Source organism: Cataglyphis hispanica, chromosome 17 (genome assembly GCF_021464435.1).
Source record: "Cataglyphis hispanica isolate Lineage 1 chromosome 17, ULB_Chis1_1.0, whole genome shotgun sequence".
Taxonomy (NCBI): Eukaryota; Metazoa; Arthropoda; class Insecta; order Hymenoptera; family Formicidae; genus Cataglyphis; species Cataglyphis hispanica.
In genome coordinates, this window is record NC_065970.1 from 288,868 (window position 1) to 311,178 (window position 22,311).

Below are 22,311 nucleotides of genomic sequence, written 5' to 3' on the forward strand. Positions count from 1 at the left end.
CACACTTACGTATGGCTAGAGAAAAGGAAAAGGCCAAGTGGTACCCTCTTTTATTCGAAATAGGTATTAATGCGCGTTCAACGCGCACGCGCGATCCTCGCGCGCATATCTGTTCACCGATATGTGCGCATATTGTTTGCTTTCGAATTTCGAAGAGCAAATAGTCGTCGCCGCGACGTCGACGCGACAGTATTCAGCGTGAGGGGAGATTCGCGCTCTCACCAAGAGTCTCGCGTGAACTTTCTTCAGCTATCCCTACCACCGCTTCCACCTCCGCTGTCACATCGCGTCGATGTTGTAACAGTGTATTGTACAGAGTAAAATCCAAGAAAATCGTTCGAAGCGCAACGACATATTCTTACGATTCGCGTTCGCGGAAATAAAATAAATATTTATCAAAAATTTCGCGCATTGCATATACATATATGAATGCGCGCAATATACGCGCGCGTGTGCTTGCTGGATGATCCTGTTGCATCGTAATCCCGAAATAGGATCAAGGATAACGACGTCATAATTTTTTTCATAACTACGTAGTGCGTCGAGAGTCAAGAAAACCGGTCTGTTGTATTTAAGTAAGTCCTCTTGAAAAATTGTCATTTGTACTTTTCTTTTCTTTTTTCTTATAAATGAAATAAGATAGAATAAAATATATATATATATATATATATATATATATATATATATATATGTGAAATTTTATATATATATAATTTAATAGCTTGTATGTGTGCGTAAAAAAATAGAAGTATTAAAATGAAATAATTTTCAAATATCTTATCAACTGCTTTTTATGATATGTAAAAATTTTTTTTTCAGTTTCCATTTTAAAGAAAAACACATTATTTACACATTTCGTGTAAAAAAAACTTACTGCATAATGGTTTCGTTAGTGGCGAGCATCAGAGTTACCAGCACTCTTCATCATCTTTACGCTAATGCCGCAAGGACATTGACTACAAGCGCGATGCCAAGTCCCAAGGACGAGGCGAGAGAAGTGATTGTTAATTATTTAGATGGAAAAGATAATGGCATCGCTGTATTAGGGCTGAACAGACCAGCGGCCCGTAATTCCCTCGGAAAAATCTTGGTCTCTCAGTTGAACGATGCGCTAGCTTCTATCAAGCAGAACAATAAACTGAGGGTACTCATCATACGCAGTTTGGTCCCGAAAGTGTTCTGCGCCGGGGCTGATCTACGGGAAAGATTAAAAATGAACACGTCCGAGGTGCCGCAATTCGTATCCTCCCTGAGAGATCTCATCACCGATGTGGAAAACCTACCGACTCCGGTGATATCGGCTATTGATGGTGTCGCACTGGGCGGAGGGCTAGAACTCGCATTGGCAACCGATATCAGAGTCGCTTCTTCCGAAGCCACGATGGGTCTCGTAGAAACAAAATTGGCCATAATACCTGGTGCCGGTGGAACGCAGAGACTTCCAAGGATAATCGGAGTAGCCAAGGCTAAAGAATTGATTTATACAGCCCGAATTCTGGATGGTGAGCAAGCATGTACGATCGGTCTCGTGAATGAGACGGTTCCGCAAAATAAGACTGGTGACGCCGCTTATCAAACGGCACTCTCTATCGCGAGAGAAATATTGCCCAACGGTCCTATTAGCGTAAGGTAAGTTGTTGATGTCAAAATATAAAGATAAAAAAATCGAATTTTGTTTAGAGAGTTATATAAGAGAAAATGTTCAGTATAGTGAAAATTAGAAAAGTGTATAATACAAATAAATCATAAAAATGATACGAGACTGAATAAAAAAAGAACTAAAAATATAAAAGAAATAAAAGCATTACTGAAAAAGAAAATAATAAAATAAATCAATAGTATAAAAAATGAAAAATAAAAATAGAGGGAATATACAAAGAACAGAACTTCTGGAATAATATTACGTCGTTTCATTATTCGTAAAAAATAAATATCTAAATGCAACAATGGCTATTTAAAATTGCTGATGCGATCGTTTATGCATTATGTAATACACATCGCACCACAATTGTTTATCTTCTAAATGCGAGTAATATGTTTTTTTATCCAACACTTGAGTTCTATATTTATATCTGTTATAATTACATGTCTCTGATAGAGTGCAATATTTATATATAGAAATGGTTTTAATCATCGTGTCTTATCTCTTAGATTGGCAAAAGTGGCTATATCCAAAGGCATGGAAGTATCTTTGGAAGATGGTCTGAAGATCGAAAAACAATGCTACAGCAAAATTGTGGATACAAAAGACAGACTCGAAGGACTTGCTGCTTTCATAGCAAAACGTGTACCCGTTTATCAAGGAGTATAAAAACTTACGGCGTTATCGTAATAAAAGCTTAATTTATATATCATGAAAATATTTTATAACAAACATTTACGTATTTTACGTATAAGCATTTTATATATAATGCATTTTATATAGATTTTATAAGATTTTTTTTCACAATATACATATATATATATATATATAAAACATTATGCTGTATATAAAATTACTTATATGTCGGTTTTGAGATACTTAATGTATTTTTAACATTTTATCCGAACTGCGTAAAAGTTAAAAATTGCGATCAAAACTTACGTAACAAAAGCTATTTAAAAATAAAAAGATAATATCAAAAGTTTTTTATGCAATCTGCACAATAATTGCGAATGCAGCATTAACCTTGCATTGTGTCTTATGTGCATTTACATATTTTAATGAGATAAAGGTACCTTTCATACGTCGATAGCAAAAAATTCTACGTCGTTTATGTCTTCCAATAAATACTTCAAAGTTTCCTTTTATGTTAACATTGTTATTGTTTAACATATATATGTATTTTCATATATATGTATATGTATTTATATATCGCATAAATGCATTAGGATATTGTGATAGTGTATGTATGTGTGAGATACGTGCGCGTAGAATCTGTCTCTCGGGAAAACAATAAAAGATTACTATGTTCTTAAATTTCGATAATCTTTTTATTTAATTATAACTTTTGTATATGAAAAAACGGTAATAAATTCATCTCCTAAAAGATCATATACATAAATATATTTCTAAATGAAGATATGGTGTACGCGGAAATATAGAATATTAAAACACCGAACCGAAAATTAATTAAAAAATGTGTAACAATTAAATACTCTACGTTTTTATTACCAGGAATGTTACATGAGCAAAAAATTGAAAAAAATAAAGGAAATACTAGTTTACTAATATATTATATGTATTGAAAATATAAATTTATTTTGATCTAGAAAACTATGATTCTTATTAAACACATTGTAACGGAACACTAAGCTGTTCCCTTTCTCTATTCTCTTTTACGAGTGCTATAAGAACGTTCAATTGATTCATTGTATCCTTGGGACAAGTGACGCGATGTCCTATCGTCAAATCGCTCTCGTAAATCTCGTGATCGTTACCACCCTCCGCCGTTTTATCACCGAAGAAATGTATTTCGTCATACCCTTGGATATGACGCAAACAATATGTTTTATCCCAACCAATAGGAAAAACATCGAAAGAAATCTGTCCCCCTTAGAAAAGAAAAAAAAAATAAATATTTGTCTGCTAGAATTTTTATATGTAATGCATTAATTTTATAGTCATTATTATATGATATTTCAAGTTATTTTGTCGAATATTTTCAGCAACAAAAATATATTAACGAGAATAATTAATTTAATTAAAATATTATGAGTATAGTTTATTAAATTAACTGCCAATTACTAATTAAATTAATTTGCTATATATATCATTAGTGTTATATAAATCACTTACCAATACTGTAGGTCAGAGCCAAATTGGGGAACTCCTTTTTAAGAGCTTGTATAAATTTTTCGCGGATATGATGTTCACTGTCATATTCAAAAAACTGTTCGCGTTCTTTCTTGGTGCAATTTCGTCCTGTTGGCGAAATATTCATCATGCCTGTACGAAATTCCACAAATGTTCCACGTTTAAATGGCAATTTCAACTCGGATATATATCGCAAAACAAAATTTATAAAATCCTGTAGAACATCTTCTCCCAACATGTCCTGGATTGACTAAAATTTGATATATACATATATGTAAATATAAAATAAATATAAGTAATTTATTATTATTCTTAAATATAATCTTAATTACTTACTTGCGATGGCAGAGCTTTGCCATCCTTGAATGCGATAAGTCCATTTTCTGCAAAGATATACTTATACTTTTCAAACAAATTTTCACTACCTAATTGTTCTTGAATCTTATTTAAATCAGATCCTCCAACAATTGCAATATCAAACTCTTTTTTCACAGTCTCCAGAAGAAACTTTTCAATGCTAGGACTGATTGGCTATGGAAAGCAAACATAAATTTTATTATTAAAAAAGGCGCAAAATGTATTGAATATAATAATATCTAAACAAAGAAAAACATTATTTATATCAAAAAAATAAAATGTATATATTTTAATAATAATTAAAAATATACAATTTTTTCAATATTTAAAACATACCTGTCGTGGTTCAGTAAGTGTACCATCAACATCAAATAAGCAAATAATTTTTTTTGACATGACGCAATATCTTGTTTGAACACCCAGAGATTCTGAAACACATATTGTCATTTTATACACACAGAAATTTACTCAGAAACATTCATTTCCACGTGGCCATATTACATAGATTATAGATAATTAAATAGATTACATACACAAAAAAATAGGCAAGCAAATTTTTAAAATTATATTAGCTTCTTTTAGATACAAGTTTTTTTCTATTAAAAACGATATCAACTTTAAAATGAAGAAAAAGATTATCAGAAAACCAAATTACACATCTCACGTGTCGAGCCTGATTAGTAAAAGCAGATAACAATCCGCCCCCTCCATTTATTTCCCCACTAACTTTTTAGCAAAGGGATTTATAGTGATAAACTTCATTCAATATTCGTCGTCCTAAATCTCAATGTTTTATTGAATCGTGATAAGATTACATTACTATTGAAATTGTGCGACATACGTATCTGCAATTTTCAAACATGCATGGGCGTATATCTCCAAACAAATATGAATGTCTAACCTTTATTTTAACAGAATTGCAATGACATTTTATTTATATAAAGGGAATCATTTTGGAGCAACTTAGTCTACCTAGGCTATAATTGACAATGTTTAACTGCGATTTTATGAAAATAAAATAGAAGAAAAAATTATATAAACGTCAACACGTATATAGGCATACGTGACTGGTTCGATGTTCGATCATGTTCGATCGATGCATCAGCATTCAACATCATCACATGATCACAAAAGCATGTTATGTACGTACCAATCGAATAACAAAAAAATTTCAAATTTAAATCCAAATTTATCGAAGTGTTTCCTCGCGTACTTTTTATATTTTGCTGTACCTTCGTTTTTGATTGACTCTTGGACGCAACAACGAGCAATAAAATTTGAACGCGATAGATAATTGAGCTCATTTATTATTTATTTATTTCATTTCAGAGAAGTAGAAAATTTTTGATCGGTGACATTGGCAGCAGCTACATGCACCATTCATATAAGCATAAGTCATTCACACATACACTATACACATACAGACATATACTATACACATGTCAACAAGTGCTACGAAATGTGGAATAATTGTTTAAATAAATCATTGTGTCTTTTGTGCATTATCTCTTTGGCATTACGTAATACGCATGGAGCTGTTAACGCAGCTCAAAAAAATGTGCTCTTGTTGTTGGGTAACTTGACGTTTATTTTTTTTAGGTGCATTTTATTAAAAAATAAGATTTTTCGAATATTTTGTTGAATAAATTGAAATAAATTGCAATCGTACTATTTTATGTAAAAAAATTAAAATATTATTTTTAAAAATATATAAGAATTTAGATAGAGCTATATACACTAAATAAAATATAAGAAAGGATATTGTCAATAAGAAAAACTATAAAATTTTTTAGTTTCCTTCTAAATATGAGAAATTATAAATTTTATATAAATATATAATTTTTGTCATAAATTATAAATTATCTAAATATAGATCTAAGATTTCATTTATCGTTTGAAATAATTATCTAAATAATTATCTATAATTCACAGCTGATGATGCAGGATTTGAAATGCGATCCTACTTGAATAAAATATGTCAAACTCCTAATTTGGATAAATTAGCAAAAGAGAGTCTATTGTTCAATAATGCATATACATCAGTCAGTAGCTGTTCACCAAGGTGAACTGACTTTTGTTACAAATTTAATCTTATTATTATGAGCATATAAATCTCTTGAATTTTCAATTTATAGTCGCTCTGCAATATTAACTGGATTACCAAGTCATCAAAATGGAATGTACGGTCTTCATCATGGAATTCATCATTTTAATTCTTTTGATGATGTTCAAAGTTTGCCAAAAATATTGAAGAGAAACAATATACGAACAGGTAAAACAATATTAATGATTAATAGACATTTACATATTTATCACATGTTACTTTTTTCTTTGTACAGGAATTATTGGCAAAAAGCATGTAGGTCCAAGTGATGTTTATCCATTTGATTTTGCACATACAGAAGAGAATAATTCTATTCTTCAAGTAGGTCGTAATATTACTTATATAAAACTGTTAGTTCGTGAATTTCTTGCAGTTCAGAATAAAACACAGTAAGTGATATTCTAATATTCTACACATACAACCCATAATTTTACATTTACACGACCCATAATTTTACATTTACACGATAAAATGATATAAATATAATGTATATATTTTTTGTACATGTTATTATATATAATAAAATATATAATAATTTTATATATATAGTAAATATATATATATATATATATATATATATATATATATATATATATTTATTTGTACTATATTGACACTATTAAAAAAATCCTATGTGTGTAAAGACCTTCATTAATTATTTTGCACATTTTATTTTTCTACTTATATTTAAATTTTTGTAGACCTTTCTTTTTATATATTGCCTTTCACGATCCACATCGTTGTGGCCATACTCATCCAGAGTATGGCAATTTTTGTGAGAAATTTGGTAATGGTGATGTTGGAATGGGTACAATTCCTGATTGGAATCCAATATATTATCAATGGGACCAAGTTAAAGTACCATATTATGTTCAAAATACCGAAGCTGCTAGAAGAGATATTGCTGCCCAGTATACAACAATATCTCGTTTAGACAAAGGTAATCCTAGGATATTAAATATACAAATGCTCAAATACACGCATTAACAGTATTATGAGCAAGGTATATTTTAACATATTAAGTGTAGATATTTAAAAAAAATATAATTTTTTTAGGTGTCGGCCTCGTTCTTGAAGAATTAAAAAATGCAGGATTCAAGGATAACACATTGATAATTTACACGTCCGATAATGGCATACCTTTCCCAAATGGTCGTACGAATTTATATGATCCAGGTTTGTAAACTTATTTAATTATTTTTGCAAAAGCACAAAAAGAGTGAGGGCAAAGAAGCACCAAGTGATATTTTGAACTAATTTTTATCAAGTATTAATGGTATTGTAATAATGTTTCAATGTAGTTATTTTTAATAAGTATGATTTTTGTCCTGCCTCTTGTTCTGAGCATCTTGTTTCACATAATACGACACATGAGATGAAAAAAAATAAAAATAATATTTCAAGATATTTAAGATCTTCAGACGAATTAACTAAAGTATATAATACATGCAAAAATAAAAATTTTGAAGGTATAGCTGAACCGATGATAATTTCATCACCGATTCACGGCCACAGAAAAAATAGTGTGACATACAGTATGACTTCTTTACTGGATATAGTACCAACAATATTAGATTGGTTCAATGTAACTTACGTGGATTACTTGTCAAACTCCAATGAAGTATCTACTCCACACCTTACTGGCAAGTCGCTTCTACCATTACTTCTTGAAGGTATGGATATATATATATATATATATGCACATATTGAATGCAATACGTGTATAATATTCTATTAAAAAAATTATAAAATAATAAATTTCACGTTTATAGAACCCATAGAAAATAATACGGCGATCTTTGCTAGCCAAACGCACCATGAAGTCACCATGTACTATCCCATGCGTACAATTAGAACAAAACGCCACAAACTGATACATAATATTAACTACAGAATGCCATTTCCTATTGATCAGGACTTTTATGTATCTCCGACTTTCCAGGTAATCTGAAAAAAAGAAGATTTTTTTTAACTAGAGCATACAAGTAGTTTAAATATGATATTCATAAATCGATGATATTACATATACAGGACATTCTAAATAGAACACAAAGTCATCAATTTCTGCCATGGTATAAAACATTAAAGAAATATTATCAGAGACCAGAATGGGAATTGTATGATTTAAAATATGATCCAGAGGAATTAAATAATATAGCTTCAAAATCGTCTGCAAAGGTAGTCTAATATTGTTCATCAAATTAGTCACAAAATTCTTAATAATATATATAATAAACTCCTATATGTGTTTCACTTTTAGAGTATATTCATTGAACTTAAAGAAAGATTGTATAATTGGCTGAAAATAACAAAAGATCCATGGCTTTGTGCACCAAATGGTGTTTTGGAAAATGTTGGACATAATGCTCAATGTATGCCTTTGAACAATTTCGATTATTGACATTTGTTCCAAATATTTGTCAGTAATTATTATATGAACATACATTTCTTCTTTCTCCGTTTTTACAATTCCTTTTTACATTATATTTTATGAATAACAATAAATATTCAAAGTAAATTACAAAGAAAAAAAGAAACATTTAATATAATCCTATAATTTTTAACATTATTTAAATAATAAATAATAATAATGAATGTTGTAATTTAATACAATAATATAATGTAAGTTTTGTTACAGTCTGCAATATTTATTTAATTTTTTATAATTAATATAATATAAAAAAATAATTTTTTTATAATTTAAATATAATATTTAGATGTAATATAATACTTACTAATATATATATAATACTAATATATATTTCATAAGTAAATAAATATAAACTTTTTTACCTATTCAAAATATTTACTATGATAAGATAACTCTTGATGTTGACATATTCTTCGATTCTCTGTCTCGATACTTGGAAAGCATTTCGTTTAATTGATGAACATAAGTTGATGACTTATTTACAGATTGTATCACTGCCTTTAATTCTGTTGCTATTTCATTCATCTAGAAATATGTGATCAATTGTGTCCCTCATTTTAAAAATTACATTATCAAATAAATTTATAATTTATAACTAACTTTATAAATAATCCATAATTTACAATAAAGTTTGAGATAAAAACCTATCTCTAATTTTATATATGTATGTGTACATGCGCATGTATCATGTAATACATAAAATATTTAAAAATATAAAATACACACATACAAAATACATAAAAATATTACATTATGTGGTACATAAAATTATAAATAAATTTCTGTTCAAAGTTATGTACAAATTATAGATTATTAAAGCAAATTTAAGTAAAGAATTTCATGACGATAATTAATATTCATACAAATACATAGAAAACTCACATATTGTTTGTAGTTCAAATATCTATTATATTTTTGATTATTAGTGTAAATTTGCTTCATTTGAATCATAAATAAGAGACACAAAGCAAGGCCACCCAACACGACAAGAGAATTCGAGTTCTGCAGTCCGCGTAAAACAAGCATCACACTTTTTGAAGAGTTAGAACAAGTTGGAATAACTGATCGATAAAATACTCGTTACATAATATTAAGTTAAGGATAAACAGAATCATTCTAACAAAGTATTCTCTTGTAAAACGGCAACATAATAGCTAATTACTTTAATTATTTGCACTTTCTCTTTCACATTTCTGTGTTTACAAGCGGATCGGTTATTGCACATGCATGGGTTATTTGTAAACAGTGGTTCGCATTTTTACAATATTAGTGCGTTCCAAAAATCATCGAGAACAGTGTCACCATCTTTCTGACATCTAGTACAAAAACTCCGATATCCAATAAGAAAATATGTTTTCTAGGAACGTGAATTTTAATTTTTTTTAAATCAAAGATTAGGAAATATGTTTAAATAAATAAATAAATAAATAAATAAATTTTTTTGAGTATGTAAATAATTAATTTGTTATAAATAAATAGCAAATCCTACTTTGCGCATGCGTTATTCGTACATTTCTCTCAACTCTCGGCAATTACGCGATTGCAGATATATGAGAAAGGAAATTTATCCTTTTATTTGTCCCCATTTTATTTTAACACATACGTAGTAAGATAAATGAAATTTTATCTATGTTTAATATATCTATGATATATGGTTCTTTCTGTTTAAAGATCAGCTGACTTTGACATTTATGACAGTATAAACGAAACAGTATGAAAATATATATCATATCTCTTATTATTTTACATCGACAAAACAAAAATGAGAGAGAAGATTGAGTGTTTCTTTACATGTTAATAAAGTATCTGAATAAATATAAAACAAAATGGATATAATAAAAGAATATCTACTGGTACCAGCAAAATATATGATATTGACAGATGAAAGAATTTGCCTGACAGTTCACAGAAATTGGCTTTCCCAATTACTAACAGTCGGCCCATTTACATTTATTAATCACGATCGACTATCCAGCGATGAGATTGCCGCGCAACCCTCTCTCGACGAATTGGGTTGCGACTGGCTGAGAATATATGCAAAAGTACCTTTACAATCTTTTAGATATTTTATACAAAATATATGATGTGACATTTGTGAAATATAAAGTTATGTTATTATTCTTATAGGTGTATGTAAAGCAGTACAAGAATGCAATTCCTTTGCCAAGAGGAAGGCCTACTAGTACAAAAAATCAAGCAGAATTAATGTTTTCACAATTGTTGCATTATGTAGCTGAAACAAATTATAGAAACCTATGGAAAGAAACGTACAAAAAATATTACAGTATGTGTCTTAATAGACAATATTTTTTATCTCTAAGTTTTCAGTTTTTTTGTCAGGTACAGGTATTTTCTTTTTATTTTACTTATAATCTTATAAAATATATGTAGATCCTTGGAATTTTGTTGAGCAAAAGGAGCAATCTAATATCACAGCTAATTCAAATGATGTTGCTATTATGTATGAAATACTAAACAGGATGTATGGCTGTTCTTTGGTACAAGTGCAACATGGTGTGGTTCTATCAGTATCGAATGGCACATCATCTGAAGCACATTGTAATCTAGTACCAATTCATTTTGTCATAGAAACAACGTCCGCTTTTATAGTTTTTTATGAACAGATCGCGAATTTCTCTCTTCGTGAGTGAGTAATAACTATATTCATATTTGAATGTATAAAGACAGTTCTCCAAAATATTCTTACATTTTATCATACTCATGAATATCAATTTCAGATGTGTAATGTATAGTCCTGCTGCTCTTAATACTAGTCATGGGAAATCATTATTTGTAGTTTATCAATTATTAAGATTATCCAGAGACTTGCACGATCGTGGTCTTGCATTAGGTGAAATTACACTCAGTGATATATTGATCACAGATAATTTTACTATTAAGGTATATTTTGTGTAACTTATAATTTTAATATTTAATTTAAATATTTAAATATTTAAATATTTAATTTATTTTAATATTTAAATACGAGATAAGACTACAGAAAAAAAATGATCCAATATTGTAAGCTGATTTTGTTCTTTCTAGGTACTACCAAAATTAAGCGATAATATTTATCTAAAACCTGAAAACGAATGTCTCACTATCTCTCAAGACAGCAAAGAAAAAAATCCCAGTTACAATATTTATAGTAAAAAAGATAGCATATTTCATTCAAATAATAGTGATTTTGGTTTAAATGAAAGTATCGAAAAATTATGTGAGATGTGGGTGTATAATTGTATTAGCAATTTTGATTATTTGACTGCGCTCAATAATTTGGCTGGTAGAAGGTATGGTGATCCTAGCTGTCATCATGTTATGCCTTGGGTAACGGATTTTACGTCGAGAAACGGCGGCAACTGGAGAGATCTAACAAAGTCAAAATTTCGATTAAATAAGGGTGATAGACAATTAGATCTTACGTTTGATTCACAATCAACTGAAGTACGTTTTACTTAATTAACACATATGGGAATTTTGTTTCATATATTCACACATTTTGAATAATTAATTAATTCATACACGCAGGTTGGACATCATGTTTCGGATGTTTTATCAGAAATCACATATTATGTGTATCTTTCACGTCGATATAATAAGTCTGTGCTTTGTAAACATGTACGACCCTTATGGGTACCTGGAGAATATCCAGCTTCAATTCAGAGATTACACGATTGGAGTCCTGATGAATGTATACCACAGTTCTTTACTGATCCTAATGTTTTTAAGGTAAAATATTATTAAGCAATGATAAAATATTTCACTCAGGTTCGATAAATCTTTTAAAATGTATGTTTTATTTACAGTCCATCCACGAAGATCTCCCAGATTTAGAAATTCCAGCTTGGGCAACTTCTCCAGAAGATTTTATCGAAAAGCATAGAGAAGCATTAGAAAGCTTTTATGTTTCCGAAAGATTACATCACTGGATAGACTTAACTTTTGGTTACAAGTACGAATTTAATCTTATTTAATAATAAATTATTAATTATATTTATGCAAATTTTTGATATTTATGCTTTTTTTTATGCGATAGATTGTCTGGTTTTGCTGCCGTAAAGTCGAAAAACGTTTGTTTACGATTAGTCGATAATCATACTGATTTGACTAATTCTGGAGTTGTACAACTTTTCACGCAACCACATCCACAAAAAATTATCCCATCTCCTTATTGGGGTAAAGTACCACCGCGTCTTAGAGCAACATCTTTTATCAATAAAATCAGTAAGTTTTTTGCGAAAATTGTGAGATTATACATTCTTAAAATTTTCTCATACTATTGTACGATTACAGAAAGTGATCAATCTACAAATAGAATCAGCGATGATGAAGGTAGTTCTGGTATCGAAGAAGAAGAATCACCTGCTACAGCAACAAACGCAGCGAGATCTTCGCCTCTCGTATTGAGTCGCTTATTGAGTCGTTCTAAAGGTTCTTTGCTTTCGGAGGATAACATTAAATCGGATAAATTCATTAATCAGCCTATCATTCTGCCGAAAGATTTTAATCCCGTTGCGGCGATTGTGCAAGTAGAAACTATGCACGCGTTTATGAATAAAATCAATCATCGAGTCTACAAACCTACAGTAGGATCGCACGATCCTTCCATGAATTATAAACAGATTGTGGCCAGTGGTCGTATCAAGGAACAACAGATACTCGGTTGTTTGATGGTGGAGATATTCCTAGCCGGCAAGTTTCGCGCGACCTGGAACATTGAAAGAGCATCATTTGCGCAAAGATTCGCGACGTGTCTAAACATTTTGAAGACATCGGCTGATAATTTACCGAAATGTATAAAAAATATTGTGTCTCTATTGCTTCAAATTGACATTATGCCAAAGAGTTATAATATAGGAAACATAGAAACAACTGATATTTCAATGGTAATTTTAAAATTTATCGCATTATATATTTTATTAAGACAGACGCATATCGCAAAATCAATTATTTTATAATGTGTTTATATATATGAGGCATTTTGTTTTAGGTAAACAATGAGATTCCTTTTCGTTATCCAACAATAACATATATGGGTCTTCCGCCACCATCTGCGCATCAGTTTCTTCAACCAATCTTATCCGGCAGTCTGTTCCCATTTTCCAAATATTGTCAATACTTGTATAATATTGTGGAAATGTTGCAACAATATAATGACTTGATACGAGAATTAAATTCTATCGTGAGGACCGAGGATGATATAGATTTCGTGATTAAAACAAAGACAAAATATCTGTGCAAAATTAGCGAGTGTAAAGTAAAAGCAATTGCTAGAGAACTCGAACGATTGTTACCTTACGCTGGTAGTGCGAGAGAAGCCACCTTACAATTGATAGTTCCTCACATAGTACAAATTATGGAAGAACCTTATAGCGCGGTATTATCAGTATGGTATCTTTTTGATCCTATTGCAAAGTAAGTGTGTGTGTGTGTGTGTGTGTATGTGCATGTATAGAAAAATGTTTTTCCAACGCGGAACTATTCTCTTATAAAATTTTTATTTCTTTCATCCTTCTATCGCAGAACGCTGGGACCGAAGGATACGGCCGATACGTTCCTTTCGCCCATAACAAAATTATACGAGAATGGTTCCATCATGGATATTGCATTATACGCCGATATACTATCCGCAGGAACACTCGCAAAGTTTCGAACCACTCGACTATATCACAGAACGTTTCTGCTCAAGCTGATAGTCAGATTAGGACTACGCAGATTTCTAGACAATTTTATAAATCCTCTGGTGGAAGCAGTAGGAGGATATAAAGATTATTTACAGGGATCGCTTGGTACATGCACACATAGAACTGGAAATCTAAAGTAAGAAAAAAAAATAATTATATATTTTATATTATTATATTTCATCATTATTTTTACTTGATATATCTAGTATATAATTTTTCTATTATTTGCAAATTTCTATGAAGGAGCTGCGACTTGAGTGGACCCTGCAGTGATGGGGAAGGAATTTTATCTCCATTAGATGAAGATTCATTCGCGGATACTGATCATAATGTTGCTTCATCTTTTGGACCAACGTGCAACAATCATGTATCTAATGTAACGGTGGATAATGACATTGAAGGTGATTCGAATGATTCTAATAATTTAATAAGTGTATATGAACAAAAATGATTTACTAAAAACTTGAATTACATATTATTACAGAAGTATTTACTATGGAACCAGAGGATAATACGTGGATTTCTTTAAATAATACTATCCCATATGATATCGACTTACATATAGATCTCAACTTAAATGCTAGCGACGAATTGAACGACGATGGAAACAAAAATTCGCCGAGCGGCTCCGTAAAATCGCCAACGATTCCTATACCGAAACAATCAAATATCGGCGGACCTAAATCGGTAACCGAATTTAATAGTATTGGTTGCAATGTTGGTAGTAAAACCTCCAGCGAAGATTTTACTTACATTAGTACATACGGCACAAATATCCATTCCGGTAGTAATCTGTCCGAGAATGTATGCGGCTTTATAGAAGCCAAGGAAGACACTTGTGTTATGCTTTCCATCGATCTTGATAACAAACGCAATGTAACCGAATCAGATGAAGATTTACTACATCATCAATTGGATATTTATCAAAGATCCACTCCGAGCGAATGTACAATTTCCGAGATGAGTGCGGAATCCGTTATTTGGCTGTCCCACAGACTTGGTCCGGTACTCACAGCGCGGCACTTGTCGCGAAATCTTTTGCGAATGCTGACGCTATGTTACGCCGGGAAAGAAAATCTAACGTCGGTCGATGACAATAATGCTGTGTGTGTAGAAGGTGTTATGTGGAAGAAATCGCTATTAGCCGGTGATCGAAATGCCATTAAAGTTCTAGAATGTCTCACAGCTATCGCAGGTACGTATAAAGTGTACGTCTAAAATATTTCAATCTCGCAAATAACAATAATTTATCAATCATTTTACTAGGATTATACGGAGAACAAATTATATTGTTACAATATTTTGCACACGTGGTGGAATTGTTGGCGCTATGCAAGAGAAAATTGACACAAAATTTAGAAGGCGGCCTAATTTCTTGTCTAGCTCTCTTGAATCATATTACGGCATATCTCAGTGATTCTACCATAATGGACGTGCTTCATGTAATATCTATGATACACAATTAATTACCTAGTATATATTAACTACATATATCCATCAATTATAACAATATATAAAAGTATAATATTTGGGAATTAGGAACCGATTGTTAAATCCATCCTGCATCCTACAGTACGCATATTGTCGACCGCGAGATTTATATTTCCAAACGGAACGCTTGCGCGCCTTGCCTTGGCCGAAAAATGCTTGGAAGCAATGCTCGCTCTTAGCTTACGTCTCGGTAGTGTAATTACGAAGAACCATTTAGCAGTGCCGATTCAGCGTTTCTTTCTGGCTTTCGACAAAGCCTTCAGTGAAAATGCGATCACTGAAGGTCCGTCAGATAATCTCGGACCAAGAAACGCAACTTATGAACATTCTATACGGTAACATAATACAGATATATAAGAGCGTCGTAACTTAATTGTGTTGTATTTGTATATAACAATAAACACAATTTAGTTATACTGTATTTGCGTATATAATATTCATTATTTTTTAATATTTTATTTGAAATAGAATGAAAACTACAAATGAAACTGGATTGGATAACAATGGAACTTGTATATGGAACAAACTTGATACAGATATTGCGGATTCATATTCTCCTCCAGTATTGGAAAATAGCGACGTGCCAGACTTACAAAGAAATAGAGTAAGATCGAATAAAGTACAATCTTTAATTTTTTTTTATTTTTTTTAGATATAATTGCGAATATATACTAAAATTTTATATTCGCATACAGGCGTTTGAAGAATTACGAGCCGTGTTTACCGCTGAGTTTGCTCATAAAGCATACATGCTATTTTATAAATGCATCGACAGCGAGATGATGGAACAAATACTTAAAAACCATGATCGTATAAAAGGACTTTGTCACGATTATGAGCAAGGAATAAAAACGAATATTTTTCAGAGCACCGGTAAATATATATATATCTGTATAAAAATATTATTTTTTGATTATTATAAGATGTGTTAATGTCTTTCATTTTAAAATTGTTAAAAAACAGACAAATATAATACATCCGTGGCTTCCATGGATGCGATGGAAAATGTGGAAGTAGTCCATAAAGACGTTTGCAGTTTCGGTAATATATCTGTGATAGGAAATAGATTCGAGATACAGAAAGACGATGCTAGATCTCAATCTATGGCGACGGAACCGAATATCGGTCGCGAGACAACCTGTCCGTCATCCGCTGGCAGACAGTTACGTGGTAATTGGCTAGCCTATTGGGAACATGAGATAGGAAGACCGGAGAAGGATGCGATATTTAATATAAAACAGATAAAGCTTCAGACTTTCAACGGACATACAAATAGCATAAGATGTCTGTATGTACTGGACAATGAGAATAGTTTTATGAGTGGTGGCAGAGACAAGACTGTAAAGTTATGGAGTTTAAGGAGCCAGGTACCGTTTAGTTCTAACAATATGTTATGTCATTTAGAGAATCATTTATAAAAATCTTTATGTAATTAGGGTGATGGAAGTACAGTCTCGTCATGTCAATACACATATACCGGACATAAAAAGTCTATTCTTTCACTTACATTCCTGGAATCTTTGAGATACGCAGTGACATGCGATGGTGTGATTCATTGTTGGGATCCTTTTATGGGTTCGCTTCTAGGATGTCCGGAAAGCAGTCGTCCCGTCCCTGTGAACACTTTAGCCTCGAGTCCTTCTCCATCAACGATTCTTCTTGTGGGAACAACAGACATTACCCTTAGAGTTATTGATTGTAGGACATTCCAGTATGTTAATGAAATGAAAGTAAGTAATGCAATATATATATATATATATATATATATATATATATATATATATAACGATAATTTCTGAGAAATTAAAAAATAATCATCATTATTTTATACTATTTATAAAAAAAAAAAAAAATAAAATAAAATATAGGTTTCCATGAATCCAACTGGTTTAATAAGATGTATCGCGGTCGCACCTAGCGGTAATTGGGTTGCTCTGGGTCAGGCATCGGGCTTCTTGACGATACTCGATACTCGCACTGGTTTGATCATCGCGTCTTGGAAAGGCCACGAATGTGAGGTGAGGATTTAATTTAAGTTGTCAACAATATCAGACTTGATCAAATAATTGTTGATTATTGATGTTGTAGATACTGCAGTTGGAAGTAATAAATGAAACCACTATAGTTAGTTCTTCATTGGATCAAACTATCGCCGTATGGAGCGCAGTGGATGGAAAACTTAAATTTCACATGAAGTAAATTTAATATTATTACTTAAAAAACATATGGATGTACAAACTATATTTACATATTACTCTATTATTTTTTCAGAGGCGCTACAGAACCTGTTCATTGCATGGCGATGCATGAACAGGAATTAGTAATAGGAACGACAGCAAATCGAATCGGCGTCTATACCGCTGTAGAAATGACTGCTTCATTCTCTTCATCCAAATTGAGATCTGATGCTTTCAAAGGCGTTCTTACTGCCATGGCTGTCCTTCCTCTTAATCGATTGCTGTTATTGGGCGCTGACAATGGTGGGATAACATTGTTGTGTTGAGAGTTTAAAATATGTACAAAACGTACATAGATAGCTGAAACATTATTAAATATAATGTGGATAAACAGAAAAATATTGTATTACGCAAACAATTTAACAGGAAATGCATGAACTTACTATTATACAATAAATTCCACTTTTACAAGTATATTCAAGAAAGAGTTATTTTTATACACAAATAATGTCTGTTCTTGTCGCTATCACTTTGAGAGCAAGTTCAGGAGATATTTTATGCACACCAACATCTGCTAAAACCTCCACTGCATTTTTATCGTTATTATTTAACGCTTCTTGAAGTAGTATTGCTGAACCAATTAAAATATTTAAAAGTATACAAGCTTCCTTTATCCTAAAATATTAAAATGATTGGATTATTACACAGGCATCTATATTAGAGGAACAAATAATGTTAACTATTATTTATATACAGGCTTACAAAGGAAAATATGATTCTGGCTTATTGATATATAAACCAAATAATGGAAACAGGTTTCTTAAAACATCATATTGTAATTGTTCAGCACCGCCGTTATTGAAACGATTGACCAACACAACTTCCTCAAAAAGAAACTACAAAAAGAAATATTTGGAAAAGTTTAGAAAATTATTATAAAGAATAATATGAAGATAGCGATTCATTTTTCATTGCATTTACTTGATCGAATTGAGCAGCTAAATTCTTCCAAGCTTTATTAAACAAGGGCAAGGCAAGAACATTATGCAAAACGTGAAGACGGGTTGCTAATTCCTGGAACATGGGACAACCACTCGGTGTTACCGATAATGAAGCGATTTCTTTTGAAGATTGCATCGCAAACCATCTAAAAATAATAAAAAAGGCTGTGTAGCCTTATACGCCTTAATACGATAAATCGAGGATAATTTTTTTGGCATAGATTTAGGGAAAGTTTTTGTACTTGTCAGTTCTGTAAGCTCTACTTTTTGCCTTTACATCTAAAGCTATCGAGTCGCTGATTTCATTTATCAATTCCTTTTCTAATCGTTGTAAGAGGGCTACAGCTTCATCAAACACAGTTCCTTCTATTTCTCCAATGCTTTCACTAACATCACTGCCCCTGTCAGTGGCATTTTCCACAGCTTCAAATTGCTTCTTGAAGAATTGCAGTTGTAAAAAGTGCTACACAAACAAAGTTTTGTAATTATCTCTATAATCTCTTCTCGTAATTATAAATAAAACTTTCTATACATACAGCAGTCACACCCCATTCTTCCAAAACGGTCGCAACATAATGTAATGTATTGAGAATATGTGGCATGAGTGATGTTAATGGATCGTCATAATTTTCGTGTAACAGTTGCAACAATCGCACTCTCCAATCATCGATCAATTCTAATTGCAACTCGAGAAACTGCAATCTTCATAAAATAACAATAATAATATATCGATAATTAGTCTATTGGAATGACTTTTTAATGATTTACCTATGTCCAGGCTGAGGCAAATGTTTATATCTATCAGAGATCGTGGTGAGAAGTGTAAGAAAAGCGTCCGCGCATTCAGTAACCTTCATATCATCGATATCGGGACCCGCCAGTTTTTCCCATGCTGTGATTGAATTTAATATTGCATCCATTTTTTCGGTTGCATCTAAATAGATAGATATACATATAGATGGATATACATATATCTATATTTGAAGCATACATAAGATCACTTTTTTGCACTCACACTTTTTCTCCATATTAATCCATTTTATGAAAATGTGGGCTTGCGTAAGAACGAAAACAGTGGCTGGCTGAGTTTGAGGATATAACAGACTCTCTCGCAATTCTCTCTCAAATCCTAAAGCTTCATCCACCAAATGTGCAAACAACGCATCATCGTATTGTGCTATGGGTAATTCGGAATGAAGTTTCTCAACAGCTAATTGAACTAGAGCTCGCATAAATTCGGCCTATCAATATGTACCATAATTAATAACCAGAAATATAAAACCAATAGTTAATATGTCAGGATTCGATCAATTCGTAAGTGATATCAATTCAATTTGTAAGTTGTATTAAACCTTTATGTCTAAATGTCCAAAACCTATAGAATCTGCTGTAGGTTGAATGTACTTTTGCACCCATTGTACATGATCTTTGATCCAAGTTAATATCTGTGTAAAGAACCATTCTGGCTTATCTTGACGGTTTGTCAATTTAGCTCCTGTGAAATGATAAATAAACCTTTGTCGAAGGGGACGTACTAAAAGAGCAATAGGCAAGCTAACTGGTGCAAAGTCTGTCAATAGCACAGACTTTACTACAGGTTTTGCCATTTCTTCTCTATATACATTAAGAACAATATGAGAATAAATTTTGTCAATCTATATATTTTTTAAATAAATTAAAAAATAATTAAATTGTGTATTATAAGGATACGGTAATTGCAAATGAAAAAGGTATTCAGTGAGTATTTTGAATCTTGTCATCACTTCTGGCAAGGGTGTGTTTAATGAATTGCCATTAGTTCCACAAAAAGGCCATCTTAAAGTCTTTAATAAATCATTGTACTCCCTACAAAATTTTATATGAGAATAATGTTACATTATAGAATAATGTTATTAATATATGCAAAAAAGAAAACATACTTTGATAATTTCTCCTTGATTAAATTATGCCAAAAGTGCAGAGTTTCATGAACATAATTAACCAGGTGACGACACATAGAGGTTTGCAACTGACAACTGATGTTTGTCAAATTGGTATATAAAGTTATCATAGATTCATCATCACCAGATGACAATGATGTCTCTATTTCATCACTAAGCATAAATATGATCATTAGACAAATAATAAAATTACACATTTCTTAACATAATTTATTACCTGATATTTTCTATATATTTTATGAAGTACAAGTAGGATAACGATTTGTCCAGCTGACCTATTTTGTCAATAGTTTCTTGTAACTTTAAATTTTTATCATTTTCGCTAAATGTCTCTTTAATCTCCTTGTTCAGATCAGCACAGTTTTCCTGCAATTGTTCCACTTCGCAACTGATAAGTTCTACATTTTCGATCACTGCTTTTACCTTGGAAGGAGCAGTAGTTGATGCCATTGATAACTACACAGAAGACAAAATATTTTTCATTAATCACATTACATATTTCTTTGCGAATATCTACTTACTGATTTTTCAATCTCATCCTTCTCCGTTTTAAGATATTCATGGAAATCATAGATTTTTTCAAGATTTTTTAAATTCGATCCCAGTTGCGCATTAAATTTTTGTATAACTTTCTGTTTTATATCCATTATAAGAGAGAAATGTTTACTTTAATTATTCAAGGAATTAAAAATGCTATACAGCTGTTTTAAGTCATTCATATGTCATTCTAGCTTCACCATGTGTCACTCTAGCAGAAAACAAATACAAGTCATATTGAATTGCGTTCAAAACCTGCTTTCGATTGACCAATCAGAAAAATTGGGAGCAATTTGTGTTCTTTTGTCCCGATTGCGATGTTGGCAGCATATATCACTAGAGAGAAGCTTAAGAGCGCTCTCGGCGTTTTTCGTATGGTACCTTTTTGGTCCTGTACAGCAGCGCCTCTACCATTCATTTTACAGCTTGGAACTGCATGGCAACTTCTACTTTCGGTGGTATGGTAAACTATCGTATAGAAATATTCATACAGATCTTTTGAAAGTTACTTTTTTTGTGTTTTGATAATTATTTTACGATGTTTTCAGTTTGAAATATATAACGGTAAGGATATATTTCGTGATTGAGATAATATTTCTCAATATTTATTTATTATATCTCATAGAGTTACATATTAAATTATATTAGATACAAATTATGGAGACAATCATGCACACGTTGCACTGAGCCCTTATATATCGTGGGTAAATGAAGATAGAAGGTATATAGAAGAGAAAGAAAAACAAATATTTTAGTCTTACTTCAAGGCACATATCCACTCTATTCGCAATAA

At 31.4% G+C, this 22,311-nt stretch overlaps 5 protein-coding genes across 11 annotated transcripts; 3 read left to right on the forward strand and 2 right to left on the reverse strand.

The window, feature by feature from the left end:
* The first annotated feature begins 148 nt into the window (after positions 1-148).
* Positions 149-2,959, forward strand: LOC126855919 (methylglutaconyl-CoA hydratase, mitochondrial). The gene is made up of 3 exons (XM_050604001.1): positions 149-575; positions 820-1,629; positions 2,152-2,959. The coding sequence occupies exons 2-3, from the start codon at positions 881-883 to the stop codon at positions 2,309-2,311; spliced, it is 909 nt and encodes a 302-aa protein (XP_050459958.1). The 5' UTR covers positions 149-575; positions 820-880; the 3' UTR covers positions 2,312-2,959.
* Positions 2,960-3,130: 171 nt separating this feature from the next.
* On the reverse strand, positions 3,131-7,986 carry LOC126855918 (uncharacterized). 5 transcript variants are annotated; one of them, XM_050603996.1, is made up of 5 exons: positions 7,852-7,986; positions 4,490-4,581; positions 4,133-4,327; positions 3,779-4,046; positions 3,131-3,534 (listed from the first exon to the last, which is right to left on the reverse strand). In XM_050603996.1, exons 2-5 carry the CDS (start codon positions 4,547-4,549, stop codon positions 3,269-3,271), a joined length of 789 nt encoding a protein of 262 aa, XP_050459953.1. In that variant the 5' UTR covers positions 4,550-4,581; positions 7,852-7,986; the 3' UTR covers positions 3,131-3,268. The 5 variants fall into 5 exon arrangements, with proteins under 5 accessions (XP_050459953.1, XP_050459952.1, XP_050459955.1 ...); XM_050603995.1 differs by lacking the exon at positions 7,852-7,986 and adding an exon at positions 5,217-5,500; XM_050603998.1 differs by lacking the exon at positions 7,852-7,986 and adding an exon at positions 5,055-5,198.
* LOC126855915 (N-sulphoglucosamine sulphohydrolase) lies at positions 5,588-8,897 on the forward strand. Of its 3 annotated transcripts, none has more exons than XM_050603991.1 (10): positions 5,588-5,727; positions 6,086-6,215; positions 6,289-6,425; positions 6,493-6,646; positions 6,959-7,197; positions 7,314-7,433; positions 7,727-7,930; positions 8,030-8,199; positions 8,289-8,435; positions 8,518-8,897. In XM_050603991.1, the coding sequence occupies exons 1-10, from the start codon at positions 5,613-5,615 to the stop codon at positions 8,656-8,658; spliced, it is 1,557 nt and encodes a 518-aa protein (XP_050459948.1). In that variant the 5' UTR covers positions 5,588-5,612; the 3' UTR covers positions 8,659-8,897. The 3 variants fall into 3 exon arrangements, with proteins under 3 accessions (XP_050459948.1, XP_050459949.1, XP_050459950.1); XM_050603992.1 differs by having other exon boundaries at positions 7,727-7,900; XM_050603993.1 differs by having other exon boundaries at positions 5,646-5,752.
* Positions 8,898-10,302: 1,405 nt separating this feature from the next.
* Positions 10,303-18,514, forward strand: LOC126855912 (WD repeat-containing protein 81). Its single transcript, XM_050603987.1, has 22 exons — positions 10,303-10,730; positions 10,816-10,972; positions 11,080-11,335; positions 11,427-11,589; positions 11,734-12,132; positions 12,217-12,417; positions 12,495-12,640; positions 12,725-12,912; positions 12,982-13,574; positions 13,679-14,103; positions 14,212-14,508; positions 14,616-14,773; positions 14,857-15,567; positions 15,639-15,814; positions 15,912-16,198; positions 16,332-16,467; positions 16,559-16,736; positions 16,827-17,230; positions 17,300-17,593; positions 17,732-17,881; positions 17,952-18,058; positions 18,135-18,514. Exons 1-22 carry the CDS (start codon positions 10,515-10,517, stop codon positions 18,364-18,366), a joined length of 5,874 nt encoding a protein of 1,957 aa, XP_050459944.1. The 5' UTR covers positions 10,303-10,514; the 3' UTR covers positions 18,367-18,514.
* On the reverse strand, positions 18,428-21,762 carry LOC126855913 (RAD50-interacting protein 1). The gene is made up of 12 exons (XM_050603988.1): positions 21,503-21,762; positions 21,199-21,437; positions 20,961-21,134; positions 20,752-20,886; positions 20,394-20,655; positions 20,057-20,282; positions 19,810-19,975; positions 19,578-19,743; positions 19,284-19,504; positions 19,022-19,187; positions 18,803-18,936; positions 18,428-18,715 (listed from the first exon to the last, which is right to left on the reverse strand). Exons 1-12 carry the CDS (start codon positions 21,626-21,628, stop codon positions 18,535-18,537), a joined length of 2,196 nt encoding a protein of 731 aa, XP_050459945.1. The 5' UTR covers positions 21,629-21,762; the 3' UTR covers positions 18,428-18,534.
* Between the last annotated feature and the right edge of the window lie 549 nt (positions 21,763-22,311).

Bases quoted from the DNA above. Each gene is read 5' to 3' on its own strand.
- LOC126855919 (XM_050604001.1), top strand. From the start codon at position 881: ATGGTTTCGTTAGTGGCGAGCATCAGAGTTACCAGCACTCTTCATCAT. The intron at 1,630-2,151 runs GTAAGTTGTTGA...CTTATCTCTTAG, and splicing joins AACGGTCCTATTAGCGTAAG to ATTGGCAAAAGTGGCTATAT.
- LOC126855918 (XM_050603995.1), bottom strand. From the start codon at position 5,457: ATGAGCTCAATTATCTATCGCGTTCAAATTTTATTGCTCGTTGTTGCG. The intron at 4,582-5,216 runs GTATGCCTATAT...TATGTGTTTCAG, and splicing joins TCGAACATCGAACCAGTCAC to AATCTCTGGGTGTTCAAACA. The intron at 3,535-3,778 runs GTAAGTGATTTA...TTCTTTTCTAAG, and splicing joins GGCTCTGACCTACAGTATTG to GGGGACAGATTTCTTTCGAT.
- LOC126855915 (XM_050603991.1), top strand. From the start codon at position 5,613: ATGTGGAATAATTGTTTAAATAAATCATTGTGTCTTTTGTGCATTATC. The intron at 6,426-6,492 runs GTAAAACAATAT...TTCTTTGTACAG, and splicing joins GAGAAACAATATACGAACAG to GAATTATTGGCAAAAAGCAT. The intron at 7,434-7,726 runs GTTTGTAAACTT...AAAATTTTGAAG, and splicing joins TACGAATTTATATGATCCAG to GTATAGCTGAACCGATGATA.
- LOC126855912 (XM_050603987.1), top strand. From the start codon at position 10,515: ATGGATATAATAAAAGAATATCTACTGGTACCAGCAAAATATATGATA. The intron at 14,104-14,211 runs GTAAGTGTGTGT...CTTCTATCGCAG, and splicing joins CTTTTTGATCCTATTGCAAA to AACGCTGGGACCGAAGGATA. The intron at 14,509-14,615 runs GTAAGAAAAAAA...ATTTCTATGAAG, and splicing joins CATAGAACTGGAAATCTAAA to GAGCTGCGACTTGAGTGGAC.
- LOC126855913 (XM_050603988.1), bottom strand. From the start codon at position 21,628: ATGGATATAAAACAGAAAGTTATACAAAAATTTAATGCGCAACTGGGA. The intron at 19,976-20,056 runs GTGAGTGCAAAA...CTATCTATTTAG, and splicing joins GATTAATATGGAGAAAAAGT to ATGCAACCGAAAAAATGGAT. The intron at 18,937-19,021 runs GTAAATGCAATG...TTCTTTTTGTAG, and splicing joins TAGCTGCTCAATTCGATCAA to TTTCTTTTTGAGGAAGTTGT.